At 54.1% G+C, this 16,146-nt stretch overlaps 1 protein-coding gene across 3 annotated transcripts; it reads right to left on the minus strand.

Moving 5' to 3' along the window:
* Window positions 1-424: 424 nt before the first annotated feature.
* LOC144738053 (cadherin-2-like) lies at window positions 425-15,689 on the minus strand. Of its 3 annotated transcripts, XR_013589124.1 has the most exons (8): window positions 15,639-15,689; window positions 12,764-12,883; window positions 9,562-9,703; window positions 8,322-8,694; window positions 7,056-7,178; window positions 5,459-5,533; window positions 4,275-4,424; window positions 425-3,682 (listed from the first exon to the last, which is right to left on the minus strand). XR_013589124.1 is itself a non-coding variant. In XM_078620958.1 (7 exons), exons 4-7 carry the CDS (start codon window positions 8,457-8,459, stop codon window positions 3,329-3,331), a joined length of 717 nt encoding a protein of 238 aa, XP_078477084.1. In that variant the 5' UTR covers window positions 8,460-8,694; window positions 9,562-9,703; window positions 12,764-12,883; window positions 14,737-15,062; the 3' UTR covers window positions 425-3,328. The 3 variants fall into 3 exon arrangements, 1 of the variants encoding a protein (XP_078477084.1); XR_013589125.1 differs by lacking the exons at window positions 9,562-9,703; window positions 15,639-15,689 and adding an exon at window positions 14,737-15,062; XM_078620958.1 differs by lacking the exons at window positions 7,056-7,178; window positions 15,639-15,689 and adding an exon at window positions 14,737-15,062.
* Between the last annotated feature and the right edge of the window lie 457 nt (window positions 15,690-16,146).

The raw sequence follows: 16,146 nt of genomic DNA on the forward strand, positions 1-16,146 counted from the left end.
AGGTCCCATCACCCACCCTGGAGGAGCTGCGGGTTGCGATGGCAGGGCTGCCCAGGGGGAAATCCCCAGGGATTGATGGGCTCCCAGTAGAGTTTTATGCAACTTTCTGGGACGTACTGGGCCTCTGTCTGCTAAAAGTACTAACAGCGAGTCTGCAGAAGGGAAAACTGCCGTTCAGCTTACAGGAGGGCAGTAGTGACACTACTGCCCAAGACGGGAGACCTCCGCAGAATAGAAAATTGGCGACCAGTGTCCCTCCTCTGCACGGACTACAAAATAATCGCCAAGACAATAGCGAACCGCTTGAAGACCGTAGCGGGTCGCGTCATAAAGCAGGAACAAACCTACTGCATCCCCGGCCGCAGCATTCACAACAACATAGGCACGGTCCGGGACGTCATATCTTTAGTCGGAATACACAACATAAACTCAGGATTTTTATTTATGGACCAGGAGAAAGCCTTCGATAGGGTGGACCACAGCTATCTGGAAAAGCTCTAATCTTCCTTTGGGTTCGGACCAAATTTCATAGCACAAATCAAACTTCTATATACCGACATATACAGCACTGTCAAAATAAACCAACGCCTGGGTCGCCCCTTTCCGGTGACGAGGGGAGTGAGGCAAGGATGTCCCCTCTCAGGGCTCCTGTACGCATTGTCCCTAGAGCCACTCCTCAGGAGGCAGAAAACCACCTTGACCGGACTCATGTTCCTGGGTCCTGACAAAGCGAGCTTGAAACTCTCGGCGTACGCCAATGACGTCTGCGTAGTGATCAACAACAGCGAAGACGTCGTCGCGCTGCGCTGTGCAGTGACGAGCTACGAGAATGCCGCCGGTGCGAAGGTTAACTGGAAAAAATGCACGGCGCTGCGAATAGGGCCACGCACCACCACGCGACGAGGACGACGCCTTATCGCCCAACGGCGTGAACTGCTACAAGATCGTGTCGCAGGTTCCCACGAAGCCCTTGGACCGCGTGTTTACCATCGACAAGACCACGGGCGTCATCAGCACCATCGCCGCCGGGCTGGACCGCAAGGTGGGTTGTTGTCCCGCGGCAACCGCCGCTGATTGGCCGATGTTGGTCCGGGGGGTGGTGGCTAATCTCTGGGGTTGCGTGTACAGTGTCACATTGTGTTTTCAGTGTGTATATACACGTACGTTGAACGTCTGCCGCGCACCGTACATAGACGATCGCGCTGACCGGAGGTGCGAGGGAAGGGCGACAGGCTTAACACGAAAAGCGGATCTAAAGAAACGAGTTTTCAGCCCCAGTGGCTTCTTCTTCTCGTGTGTCTCAGAAGCGACGGTGTCGCGGCGAGCGCGCTCCGCTACGAACCCGGGGACCCGAGTTCGATCCAACACTGGTGACAGTTGACTCGGCCTCAAATGAGTACCTGCTGCAGTGTGCAAACATCCCCACTAGGGACTCAAAGGCGGCCGGGCGTGATGCTGGCCACCCACCTCCTCGTGTGGCGTGCCGGCCTTCCACAGTGGCAGCTCGCTTAACGGCACTTGCCCCAAAGGTCTGTTGAGGCTGCACAAGGAATGTTTGTCACCGTTGTCTGTCTGTAATTGGTGCTGTCTGTGTGCCCCGTCGATGTAGACGACGCCGCAGTACGTGCTGGTGGTGCAGGCCTCAGACATGGAGGGCGACTCGGACATCAGCCTCACAAACACAGCCACCGCCATCGTCACCATCGCCGACATCAACGATAATCCCCCCGAGTTTACGGACATAACCGTTCGCACCACGCCACCACACGACCACACTGCACCACCACACGACCACACTGCACCACCACACTCACCGCACCACCACACTCACCACGCCACCACACGACCACACTGCACCACCACACTCAACACGCCACCACACTCACCGCGCCACCACACTCACCGCACCACCACGAGCGCGCCGTACTGTCGTGCGTACGCTGCCCCCTCGGGGCGTCGGGGTCGCTGCACCGCCGCGCTTTCGCCGTCTCCCGGCGGCGCTGGTTGCGGCTCGCGCTGCGTCGTCGGTCCTCCACGTGCTTGACAGCACGCCGCGTCGCCAGCGGCATGCGCTGCCGCACGCGCACGTCGCCGCCGACCATCCGCACGGGCGAACCGGCCGCGCGCGTCTAGTTTCCGCGCCGTATCCGCGGTCCGTCTCAGCCGAAGGGTTCAGATCGTGAGCGTCAAGGTGCCGTGTTCACTGAAGCAGAGGGCTTGGCCTTCCCCACACTTGTCCTGGAACACGCCATACTCGCCCCCCACCTGGGCGTAGTACTCATGCTCTAGTTGGAGCCTCGCCACCAGCAGACCTCTCGTCATGGCCACCGCCGAGCAGCCCTCGTCTGCGGTTGTGTCGCTTTGTAGTTTTTTCTTGCGTGTTTTGTAAATGGCCATTTTTGCCTGCGCAAGAACAAAGTTCGCCAAGCTGTGGCGCTTGTTCGCTCTGCGTGGTGTCCCACATACGAGGCTGCTCTTGAAAAAAGGCACTTCCAGCTTTCTGAAGATGGCTCCCAACATCTTGAAAAGTGGCGTTAGTCTTTGGCACTCTATGTATTGGTGTGCGAGATCCTCCCTTTGGCCACAAAAGGCGCACGAATCGGACGCTTCTGGGTTGATCTTCTTCACCCATACCGCCGAAGGCAGTGCCCAATGGGCCAGCCTCCATTGGAGGTCTCCGCTTCGTTTCGCCACTGGGGCCTTGTATAGTTCTCCCCACTGAGGGATGACGTCTATCTGCGGGGGAGAAACAGTCCCTCCACTTCGTGCACGGCAGGTCTTTTAAGGCTTGACGGTGCAGAGTCTTTACGCAGCAGCTATATATCGCTGCCTTGGGGGCGCCTTTAAGAGCCACGTTCCCGCAGTCTTCAAGCTTAAGCAGCATGCCTGCGTCACTCCGCCCAGGGACCTGGACACAGGCAGCATGTAGCTCCGGGAAGGCAGGAAGGGGAGGCTGAGCCGAGTTGGTGTCGTCTGGTGTGTGTATCTGTAGTTGCAAGTTTTTCGCTGTTTTGAGTACTCCACGCAGTATTTCTCCCCGGCCAGCATTGTGCGGAGACCTGCGGCGTGGCTTATGTCAGCCGCGTTCTTCCACTTTCGGTGGTCGTTGTGGCTTTCCACCAAGTCGCCGACTGTTTTTATGCCGGCTTCGGTGAATCGGAAGGCCATCGTCTTTTCCTGTTTCAACTCCCCGAAGAGGTCGTTAAAGAACAGGGGTTCTGTTAGAAAAGCATTCACACTGCAGTATGGGCTTTCCCTGACCCACTCTAGGCTTTGCCACGCTTCTCCAAGGCTTCGGGTATATGATGGTAATCTAGATGGAAATTCCTCAGGTACAGCTATTGAAGGCTTCACGAACTACGTGGTCGAAATAGATGTTAAATAATGTGGGAGACAGAGGACATCTCTGTCGAAATCCCAAGGTGTACAGGAAATGGCACCAATTGAGAGTTGTGGGGGTGGAGTGTCCGTTGTTACAAAATACCCAGGCAGGTGCTATCACCATCACACCCCCGTCACCACCGCGCCCGTCTGCACCTGGTAGGGAGCCCTCATCCACGGAGCCCTGGAAAACGGGCGTCTCGAAGTTTGGCCTGTTGTCATTTAGGTCTAGCACGTCGATGAGGAGATACACGTGATTTTCCACCGGATGGCCGTTCTTGTCCACCGCGTGGCCGTTGTCCTGCAGCGGACACGCAACGCACACGCAACACACACATGCGTTACACGCAACGCACGTGTGGTTGTAGTCGCCGACGTTGGGATGTTTAGAGTTGGCCAAACATCCCTCCTCTCGAGCGGTGGTTGGTTCTCTGAGAGTCGCACCTGGACCACCGGCGGGCCGTGACGGGACTCCTGGAGGTCCGCTGGGCTGCGAAGCTGATTGCAGGTTGATCTGCAAACGTTGACGCCTTTTGTTTCGGACGTTAATATTTTACTCGTGATATTGAAAATTGTAAATAAAATGAGGTAAACCGCCCCGATTAAATTACCCGAACCCCGAGATCTAAATTCTCCGCGTAAAAAAACAAAACCGTTCTAGCTGCGTTAATGTTCTTTTCATGTTCCGGTAATATGAATATATTTGAGTAATATTGGTACTTAGAGAATTGAATGTTTTTGTCACCAGAGGCGGGAGGCGCTTGCACCCCGGAAATGTTGACGTTGACCGAGTGGTCCGGGGGGCAGGACATTTCAGAGAACTCCACAATCGAGGCCTGGACCTCGCTAGGCCAACACACGCGCGGGGTGTGGTGCTAGTGTGAGTGCCTCACTAGGAACTCTTTGATGAGCTCACGGTCCAGAGTCTTCGTAACAGAAAGCCATCCGCTCACAGGATCCACGATAAACACCCCCATGGGATCTTCGTCTGCCCCGGGCCCCGTGATGCGATAACTTGCATTTTCAAGTGTGCTGGACTTGACCTGTGGGGGCGCACGCGCGAGAGAGCACACACGGGGAGGGCGCAGGTGGGGTCGGGGAGGCGGCAAGGGGCGGCGTTACATGATGTACGCTCGTACATCACGTGGATACACGTACGCAAAGGTACCCCGGATAGCCTTCAACAGACTGCTGGGGCAAGTGCAGTTTGCGCGCAGCAGCAAATATGAAGGCCGGCATGGCACACGAGGGGGTGTGATATGCAGTTACCAACACACCCGGCCGCCTTGGTCTCCCCAGTGGAGACAGTTATACATCGCACCGGGTACTTATTTGAGACCAAGTTCAGATAACTGTCACTGGGTGTGAGCTGTAAGTGGAAATCAAACTCACATCGCCAGGTTCAGAGCGCAGTGCGTGCTAACCAATTGGCCACCGTTCCCCCAACATATATACATGTGATAATTGGTTTTTTACCCTTCTATCTGGCAACAAAACTGACACCTTTTTACAAGGAGTCATGTTTGCATAGACCGCAATACCTGCAGTCATAAATACAAACATGACTGCAGGTATTTATGACTGCAGGTATTGCGGTCTATGCAAACATGACTCCTTGTAAAAAGGTGTCAGTTTTGTTGCCAGATAGAAGGGTAAAAAAACAATTATCATTTTTACTGGCAAATGAGGTTCCCATAATATATACATGTGTACACACACACACACAAACATCACATGCTGATGTATGGCATGCTAAATTCAACACCACAAACCCCAAAGACACATACACCACATACCACACACACACACACATTCACCCTTACATTAACCAACGAATGACACTCACACACTGCCGAACAGGGGGTTCAACGTAGGCAGCACGGCACCCGAGTTGGGGGTCGAACCCAGGACACCTTCCTTGCCGCGAGGTGCGAGCCACATCACCACGGCCAGACTGCCGCTAGCGCCCGGCACTCTTCCGCCAGCGCCGTGACGACCGCCGCGCTAGTCAACTTCAACGCCGGTGGGGGGGGGGAGGGTTATGTGGGTAGAGGGGGTGAGGGGAGGGGGCCTTTACCTGCACCAGCTGCTTGGGGAAGGGCCCAGGGTCATTCTCAGGAACGTCGAGAACAAGCATTAGCCGGCGCTCCATCTGCAAATTGGGGGTGAGGGTGAGAGATGGACGATGCAAGGAGGTGTAAATGGATACAAGAGAGCGAGGCCGTAGCTAGGCCTCGGCAAGGTAAGAGTTAAAAGGTAAAAACAACGAGCCTACCTTTACCCTACCTTTTACCTTACCACAATACAATCACTCTACCCTACCTTTTACCCTTTAGCAGGTAAGGTAAAAGGTAAAAAATTAACCCGTCAAAACAAAGTTTTTCACTATAAATCCCTAATATGCGTGGCATCGGTTTTATTTTATCATTCATTTCTGCTTTTCTTGAGTAGGAGTTTCATTTTTATCACATTGGTATTTTAAATTAAATATGAAAAAAAAATTGTCCTAAAAAGTGGAAAATTTAGGAATTTTTTTTTCACGAAAATAAATTGTCACGCACAACGAGTCTGTGTGCAAAATGTCAGCTCGATTGGATCACGGGAAGTGGGTTAAAAAACGACCGAAAGATTTGCACGGTCGTAAGCGCGCAAGCAAGGAAGCAAGTGAACTTAATATAAAGGAATTAAAAAGGGTAAATTACCTTCCCTTGCCGAGGCCTAGCAGTAGCCATGGCGTCAACATTGGGGGGGGGGGGGGGGGGGCAAATCTTCTAGGGGGTTCTGGAGTCCCCCCCCCCGGATGGACTTTGTCTTTATTTTTAACAATAATGTCTAATAATGTATTGTATTACATTGCTCTGTTTTTCATTTTTAAATCCTTTATATTAAGTTAACTTGCTTGCTTGCGCACTTACGACCGTGCAAATCTTTCGGTCGTTTTTTAACCCACTTTCCGTGATCCAATCGAGCTGACATTTTCCACACAGACTCGTTGTGCGTGACAATTTATTTTCGTGAAAAAAAATTCAAAAATGTTCCACTTTTTAGGAAAAAAAATTATATTTAATTACCAATTGCTTAATGGTGGCAGGCAATCATCTGACACATAGGTGGCAGCCATCTCAAGCCAGAGGACGAGAGGACAAAAGAATATTCATATCAAGAGCAATTTTGTATATTTATGGGAAATGCAAGTATGTGATTAGTACTACTTATGCCCGTGTATTTTGCAGGATTAGCAGCATCAAAGGGAGACAAAGATACCCCGTATAGGCACTACGGACTGTTGGGGCAAGTGCTATTAGCGAGTGGGTGACCAGCACCACGCCAGGTCACCTTTGTGTCCCGAGTGGCGATGTTTACACACCCCACCAGGTACTAACTTGAGGCTTAGGCGACCTAAGGGAGGCCCAGGACTGGTTTCACTGGTGTTAGCTGTGAGCTGGAATCAAACTCGGGTGGCCGGGTTCGTAGCGCAGCACGCTAACCACTGCGCCACCGCCCGCCATACACTCCCCCACCACCACATGCAGCACACACACACATACACCTGCAGTGACACACACTCTTAACACGCATCTCCCCCACGGTACACACACTCCTCGATACAAAGATCCCCCGTGTAGCCTTAACAGACTGTTGGGGCAAGTGCTGCTGTTAGCGAGTAGCAGCACCTATGAAGGCCGACACTGTGGCACACGAGGGGGTGGGTGGCTAGCACCACGCGCGGCCTCCTGTGTCTCCCTCGTGGCGATGTTTACACGCCGCGCCGAGTACTCGGTTGAGGCTGAGTCGACCTAGGAAGGGGGGGCAGTGTGGGGATCGGTGGCGCAGCGATTAGCGCGCTGCGCCGAGTTGAATTCCCACTCACGACGGACAACACTGGCTCATGTTTGAACCGATCCTGCGCCTCCCATAGATTGTCATCATCACCATCATCACCATCACCATCATCACCATCATCACCATAATCACCACCACCATCATCACCATCATCACCATAATCACCACCACCATCATCACCATCATCACCATCATCATCACCACCACCATCACCACCACCATCACCACCATCATCACTCTTTGTCTCCATGTGCATCTCGCTCTTTGTCTCCGTGTGCATCTCACTCTTTGTCTCCGTGTGCATCTCGCTCGTTGTCTCCGTGTGCATCTCGCTCTTTGTCTCCGTGTGCATCTCGCTCTTTGTCTCCGTGTGCATCTCGCTCTTTGTCTCCGTGTGCATCTCGCTCTTTGTCTCCGTGTGCATCTCGGCCTTTGTCTCCGTGTGCATCTCGCTCTTTGTCTCCGTGTGCATCTCGCTCTTTGTCTCCGTGTGCATCTCACTCTGTCTCCGTGTGCATCTCGCTCTTTGTCTCCGTGTGCATCTCACTCTTTGTCTCCGTGTGCATCTCGCTCTTTGTCTCCGTGTGCATCTCGCTCTTTATCTCCGTGTGCATCTCGCTCTTTGTCTCCGTGTGCATCTCGCTCTTTGTCTCCGTGTGCATCTCACTCTTTGTCTCCGTGTGCATCTCGCTTCGTCTCCATGTGCATCTCGCTCTTTGTCTCCGTGTGCATCTCGCTCTTTGTGTCCGTGTGCATCTCGCTCTTTGTCTCCGTGTGCATCTCGCTCTTTGTCTCCGTGTGCATCTCACTCTTTGTCTCCGTGTGCATCTCACTCTTTGTCTCCATGTGCATCTCGCTCTTTGTCTCCGTGTGCATCTCGCTCTTTGTCTCCGTGTGCATCTCGCTCTTTGTCTCCGTGTGCATCTCGCTCTTTGTCTCCGTGTGCATCTCACTCTTTGTCTCCGTGTGCATCTCACTCTTTGTCTCCGTGTGCATCTCGCTCTTTGTCTCCGTGTGCATCTCGCTCTTTGTCTCCGTGTGCATCTCACTCTTTGTCTCCGTGGGCATCTCGCTCTTTGTCTCCGTGTGCATCTCACTCTTTGTCTCCGTGTGGCAGGTGTTCCCGCGGCGAGCGGCACGGGGACGCTGCTGCTGCTCCTTCCGAACGTGAAGAAAAGCGCCCTCGCCGTGTGGCCCGACAAGGCCGTCGCCATCGCCGACGAGGCCGTCGACATCTGCCTGCCGCCCGGCAACCCCGACGACGACGACGATGGCGACCGCGCCACCGCCACCGGCTCCGTCCTGCTCGGCCTGCTTCTGCTTGCCGGTGAGTTCGTCGTCGACGTCGGCACGGGGATTCATGCGGCGCGATCGGAGCCTCTCGTGGTTCTAACGGGGCCGTCCCGGCGCGCAGTCACGGTGCTTCTCTACGCCAAGAAACGTCGCGGCGAAGAGCGTCTCACCGAGCGGCTGCACGGCGACAAGGAGGACAAGGAGGGCGACAAGGAGGACAAGGAGGACAAGGAGGGCGACAAGGAGGACAAGGAGGACGACAAGGAGGACAAGGAGGGCGACAAGGAGGACAAGGAGGGGGACAAGGAGGGTGACAAGGAGGACAAGGAGGGTGACAAGGAGGACAAGGAGGGCGACAAGGAGGACAAGGAGGGTGACAAGGAGGACAAGGAGGGTGACAAGGAGGACAAGGAGGGCGACAAGGAGGACAAGGAGGGCGACAAGGAGGACAAGGAGGACAAGGAGGGCGACAAGGAGGACAAGGAGGGCGACAAGGAGGACAAGGAGGGCGACAAGGAGGGCGACAAGGAGGACAAGGAGGGTGACAAGGAGGACAAGGAGGGCGACAAGGAGGACAAGGAGGACAAGGAGGACAAGGAGGGCGACAAGGAGGACAAGGAGGGCGACAAGGAGGACAAGGAGGGCGACAAGGAGGACAAGGAGGGCGACAAGGAGGACAAGGAGGGCGACAAGGAGGGCGACAAGGAGGACAAGGAGGACAAGGAGGGCGGCGAGGAGGAGGAGGACCAGGTGAGCGGCCCCCCACGCTCACCGACACAGCGCTCCGCACTTGCACGTCTTGGCGCTGCGTTCACGCGGTGCGACGACCAAACCCGGCGCCGTGCGCGTGAACCACCGCTCCGCCGCACAGTGCACGGCGTGTAGATGGTGATGATGATGATGTCGTCTTAATCGTGGACGTCGTTTGTAGCGATGCAATTGCTGATCTTGTCGACGCCGTGGCTACCGTTCGTCATCGCTGATTACGTCATCGTCGTCGTCATTGGCTGTCGATGTCGATGACGTCATCGTCGTTAACGTCACCGTTTGTCTCCCGAGGTGGTGGTCTGGCTCCCAGGGCCTGCCCATGGCCGCCGCCGGGAACCGCTGGGCCGGGAACCGCTGGGCCTGCACCGTGGCCTCCTGCCATCAGACGTTCCCCCACTCACGGGGCCTCAACGTCCACCTGTCCTGGCACAAGCGTCGGGATGAAGTCACCGACACTTAGTAAAGAATGGCGGTTGTTGTTGTCACTGTGTGTGTCACTGTGTGTGTCACTGTGTACCTTTCTGGCCTTCGTAGGTGCTCGCTAACAGCACTTGCCCCTACAGTCTGTTAAGGCTATACGGGGGATCTTTATCTTTGTCACTGTGTGTCAGTGTGTGTCAGTGTGTGTCACTGTGTGTCTGTGTCACTGTGTGCCTGTGTATCATTGTGTGCCTGTGTGTCTCTGTGTGTGTCTGTCTCTGTGTGTTACTGTGTGTCACTGTCAGTGTGTCACTGTCAGTGTGTCACTGTCAGTGTGTGTGTCTCTGTGTCGCTGTCTGTGTCGCTGTTATTACCTTGCTTTGCGCGTGATTTTTGTCTTATTTTAGTTTTAATGGAGGGTAAACTCATAGTTGCTAAATGTCTGGGGATTCTTTGGCTAGTGGGGGGAGGGGAGACTGCTGATTGGACAACAAAGATTTGACTCTGCAACTAACGATCTTCTCCCCCCCTCCACCCCCACCCTCCCCTCCCCCTCCTGCCCCCCCCCCTCTGTCACATGCCCCCCCACCACACCCCCCCCACCACACCCCCCCACCACACCCCCCCCACCCACCACTCCCCCCCCCCCCACCACACCCCCCCACCACCACTCCCCCCCCCCCACCACACCCCCCCACCACCCCCACCATCCCCCCACCACCCCCCCACCACCCCCACCACCCCCCCACCACCCCCACCACCACCACCACCACCCCACCACCACCACCACCACCACCACCCCCCACCACCACCCCCAACCCACCACTCCCCCCCCCCACCACACCCCACCCCCACCACACCCCACCCCCACCACACCCCCCCCCACCACACCCCCCCACCACACCCCCACCCACCACTCCCCCCCCACCACACCACCCCCCTCACCACCACCCCCACCACCACACCCCCCCACCACCCCCACCACCCCCCCACCACCACCCCCACCACCACCCCACCACCCCCCCCCCCACCACCCCCCCCACCACACCCCCCCACCACCCCCACCACCCCCCCACCACCACCACCACCCCCACCACCACCCCACCACCACCCCACCCCCACCACCACCCCCACCACCCCCACCACCACCACCCCACCACCACCACCACCACCAGACCACCACCACCACCACCACTGCGATGGGCATTTTGTTTGTTGTTATTGTTGTTATTACAAAGTCGTAATAAAAACTTCCACCGGTTCTACAATGTCAGGAGTTCGAAAATGAATATTGCTGGGCGGTGTTTTATTTGTTCTATGTAACACGATTTTTGTTCCTGGGTAGTGTTATTTTCTAATTTCTTACGCCTCAAAAGTATAGAAATGGCTATTATTCCGCACAAACGTTGCTTTTGTGACCAGGACTTTACGTGAAGGAATTACACAAATGCGAACCACGTGTTCTCATTGACAATAGGTACATATCAAAATGTCGCTGTCCAGGTCACAAAAGCAAAGTGTGTGGGGAATAATAGCCGCACTCTTTGGTTCTTTCGGTAAAGTCACGTGGGTAGAAAAAATAATAGATCACGACGTTTCGATCGCAACACAAGCAACCGTCATCAGGTGGGACAAACACGGCAAGAAACAACTTCAGTAGTTTGCTGTGGTTGACTTTACCGGAACAACCAAAGTCACGAAAGCTTCAAATCAAGATTGAATAATGTCCATGTCCTATACTTTTGATGCATAAGCAATGAGGAAATAACACTTACTACCCAGGAACAACACATTCTAAGTGCGTTACACAGTGTTATTCATTGTGACGACTGATGCAATCTCTACCCACGTGTGTGCACGTGCGTCATGTTGAACCTCTTTCGTGCCGTACACAGCCCCAAGCGTGCAAATCGGAGGCGCGGGCAGGGAGGGAGTGATGGGTGGTAACGACACGGCGATTGATTATATCGATTCCCTCCAGGACATTGCTCACATCCACCGCAGCGTTACCGTCCGGCAACGTCAATGAAGGAAGGGGGTTGTTTTTGCAAAACTTTTCTCGTGGCACGGGAATGACAAACAACAGGGAGTGCCTCCTTCTGGGGTGTGAGAGCGTGGCGTAAGGTGTGGAAAGCCGTAAGTCACACGTTGTATTCGAATTGGGACAAAATGACACCAGCACACGATGGTGGGGTCGTTTGTAATTGGCCACGCCCCTTATGTTGTGCCATGCATTGCGGCCACTTCCTGGAGTCGTGGAGTTCTGCCATTACTCGTACATTTCATAAAAGCGTGTTTTTAATAAAGTTGTTTTAAATATTACTTGTTAAATGGAGGCCACGGACTGCGCCACGGAGCTTTTAGTGGTAAACAAGGCACCGTATTTACCGGGTAATACTTGGCGCTACCTTTACCCTACCGGGTAATTCTTCCGAACTACCTTTACCCTTTAACCCTTTACCTTACCGCTTGGCATGTCAACATCTTTACCCTTTACCCTTTTACCCGGTAAAAAGGGTAAATTACCTTCCATTGCCGAGGCCTAGCCGTAGCCATGGTGTCAACATTGGGGAAGGCAGGGGCAAATCTTCTAGGGGGTTCTGGAGTCCCCCCCCCCTGGATGGACTTTGTCTTTATTTTTAACAATAATGTCTTATAATGTATTGTATTACATTGCTCTGTTTTTCTATTTTTTACATTTTCTTGTTTCATTGTATGGAACAGCAGAGATCAGGGATGAATCAAGTACAACCACAAACATAGAAAAAAAAATCTATTTTATAGCGATATATTGGGGGGGACATTTTGATCATCGTTGAGTACTGAGGGGGATGGTTGAGAAATGTGACGTCACATCAAAATTCTCAACTTTAAATAACTGTAGAGAACGCGTTCTACTTAATTAAATAGACTTTTTAATGTTTTCTCCTACAACATCAGAGTGACAATATTTTAAAGCGATTTGAAGCATGTTTTTTTTTTGGGGGAGGGCTGACGAACGAGCTTGAAAAGGGGATAAAGGGGATGAGGATGCGTTGGGGGTAAGAGACCCCGTTACCTGAGGCTTGCCGTCCTCTACTTTGACAGTGCCCAGCGGCAGGGGTAGCAGCAGCAGCACCATCCTAGTGAGGTACAGCTCCCTCATTTTGTTGACAGCAAAAAATGATAGCCACACCACCTACACGTCAGACACAGAGGAATGCATATACACAGTCACACGTGACTTACACGTCTATACTTATTCATACATTCATGATGTAGTGAAAAAGTTTCCTAAATTCATCACACGGGCTGTGTCACTGTGTCACTGTGTCTCTGTGTGTGTCTCTGTGTGTGTCACTGTGTGTGTCACTGTGTGTGTGTGTGTGTCACTGTGTGTGTCACTGTGTGTGTGTGTGTGTCACTGTGTGTCACTGTGTGTGTGTCACTGTGTGTCACTGTGTGTGTGTCACTGTGTGTCACTGTGTGTGTGTCACTGTGTGTGTGTCACTGTGTGTGTCACTGTGTGTCACTGTGTGTGTCACTGTGTGCCACTGTGTGTGTGTGTGTCACTGTGTGTGTCACTGTGTGTCACTGTGTGTGTCACTGTGTGTGTCACTGTGTGTCTCTGTGTGTGTCTCTGTGTGTGTCACTGTGTGTGTCACTGTGTGAGTCACTGTGGGGGGGTGGGGGGAGCCCCCCCAGGAGGCCTCCGGCAGCAGCAGCAGTACAACCCGTGTCACCTGCAGGGTACGTGCACCTAGCCTGGCACAGCAGCAGTACAACCCGTGTCACCTGCAGGGTCTGTGCACCTAGCCTGGCACAGCAGCAGTACAACCCGTGTCACCTGCAGGGTCTGTGCACCTAGCCTGGCACAGCAGCAGTACAACCCGTGTCACCTGCAGGGTCTGTGCACCTAGCCTGGCACAGCAGCAGTACAACCCGTGTCACCTGCAGGGTACGTGCACCCAGCCTGGCACAGCAGCAGTACAACCCGTGTCACCTGCAGGGTACGTGTACCCAGTCTGGCACAGCAGCAGTACAACCCGTGTCACCTGCAGGGTCTGTGCACCTAGCCTGGCACAAGCGCTGCGGTGACGTCACCACCACTTAGTGGTTGTGGTAGTGATGGGTGGGGTGGTGATGATGTTGGTGATGTTTGTGATCATGTTGATGGTGTTGGTGGTTGATGGTGTTGATGTTGGTGGTGATGGTGCTGATGCTGCTGGTAATGGTGGTGCTGGTGATGATGGTAGTGATGATAGTGGTGATGGTGGTGATGGTGGTGATGGTGGTGGTGATGGTGATGATGTTGGTGATGTTTGTGATCATGTTGTTGATGGTGTTGGTGGTTGATGGTGTTGATGTTGGTGATGTTGATGTTAGTGGTGATGGTGCTCATGGTGGTGATGATGGTGGTGATGGTGCTCATGGTGGTGATGATGGTGGTGATGGTGGTGATGATGATGGTGGTGATGGTGATGATGATGGTGGTGTTGGTGGTGATGATGATGGTGGTGATGGTGATGATGATGTTGATGGTGTCGTAAAGCACGACGACGCCTCCTCAGACCTCCGAAACGCACACGCACAACGACAAAGATCCCCCGTGTAGCCTGTAACAGACTGTAGGGGCAAGTGTTGTTAGCGAGCACCTATGAAGGCCGGCACGGTACACGAGGGGGTGGGTGACCAGCACCACGCCAGGTCACCTTTGTGTCCCGAGTGGCGAAGTTTATACACCCCACCAGGTACTAACTTGAGGCTGAGGCGACCTAGGGGAGGCCCAGGACCGGTTTCACTGGTGTTAGCTGTGAGCTGGAATCAAACTCGGGTGGCCGGGTTCGTAGCGCAGCACGCTAACCACTGCGCCACCGCCCGCCATACACTCCCCCACCACCACATGCAGCACACACACACACATACACCTGCAGTGACACACACTCTTAACACGCATCTCCCCCACGGTACACACACTCCTCGATACAAAGATCCCCCGTGTAGCCTTAACAGACTGTTGGGGCAAGTGCTGCTGTTAGCGAGTAGCAGCACCTATGAAGGCCGACACTGTGGCACACGAGGGGGTGGGTGGCTAGCACCACGCGCGGCCTCCTGTGTCTCCCTCGTGGCGATGTTTACACGCCGCGCCGAGTACTCGGTTGAGGCTGAGTCGACCTAGGGGGGGGGGCAGTGTGGGGATCGGTGGCGCAGCGATTAGCGCGCTGCGCCGAGTTGAATTCCCACTCACGACGGACAACACTGGCTCATGTTTGAACCGATCCTGCGCCTCCCTTAGATTGTCATCATCACCACCATCATCACCATCATCATCACCATCATCACCATCATCACCATCATCATCACCATCATCATCATCATCACCATCATCATCACCATCATCACCATCATCACCATCATCGCCATCATCACCACCATCACCACCATCATCACCATCATCACCACCATCACCACCATCACCATCATCACCACCATCACCATCATCACCATCATCATCACCATCATCACCATCATCACCATCATCATCACCACCATCACCACCATCACCATCATCACCATCATCATCACCATCATCACCATCATCATCACCATCATCACCATCATCACCATCACCACCATCATCATCACCATCATCACCACCATCACCACCATCATCACCATCACCACCACCATCATCATTACCATCATCACCACCATCATCTTCACCATCATCTTCACCATCATCACCACCATCACCACCATCATCATCACCATCATCATCACCATCATCACCACCATCACCACCATCATCACCATCACCACCATTATCATCACCACCACCACAACTACCACCACCACAACTACCACCACCACAACTACCACCACCACAACTACCACAACTACCACAACAACCACCAAAACCACAACAACCACCACAACCAACAACAGCGGATTACCTCATGGCCTGGCGCTGCCGACGGCACCACGTGACATCGCGCGACTTTCACTTCCTGCCAGGTGAGCGATGACGTCATCCGAGAGCCTGGGCCCCGCCCACAGACTCCGCCCACCTCACCCACTCACTCTCTCACCCACCCATTCTCTCACTCACCAACTTACCAACTCACTCACCAACCCACTCACCCACTCACTCACCCACCCACTCATCTACTCACCCACCCATCTACTCACCCACCCACTCACTCACCCACCCGCTCACCCACTCACCAACTCACTCACTCACTCCCCCACTCACTCACCCACCCGCTCACTCACCCACTCACCCACCCACTCACCCACCCGCTCACTCACCTGCCCACTCACCAACTCACTCACTCCCCCACTCACTCACCCACCCGCTCACTCACCCACCCACTCACCAACTCACTCACTCACCCACTCACCCACCCACCAACTCACTCACCCACCCACCAACTCACTCACTCACCCACCCACTCACTCACC

The sequence above is a fragment of the Lampetra planeri genome, chromosome 77 (genome assembly GCF_965212315.1).
Source record: "Lampetra planeri chromosome 77, kcLamPlan1.2.h2, whole genome shotgun sequence".
In the NCBI taxonomy this organism is placed as follows: Eukaryota; Metazoa; Chordata; class Hyperoartia; order Petromyzontiformes; family Petromyzontidae; genus Lampetra; species Lampetra planeri.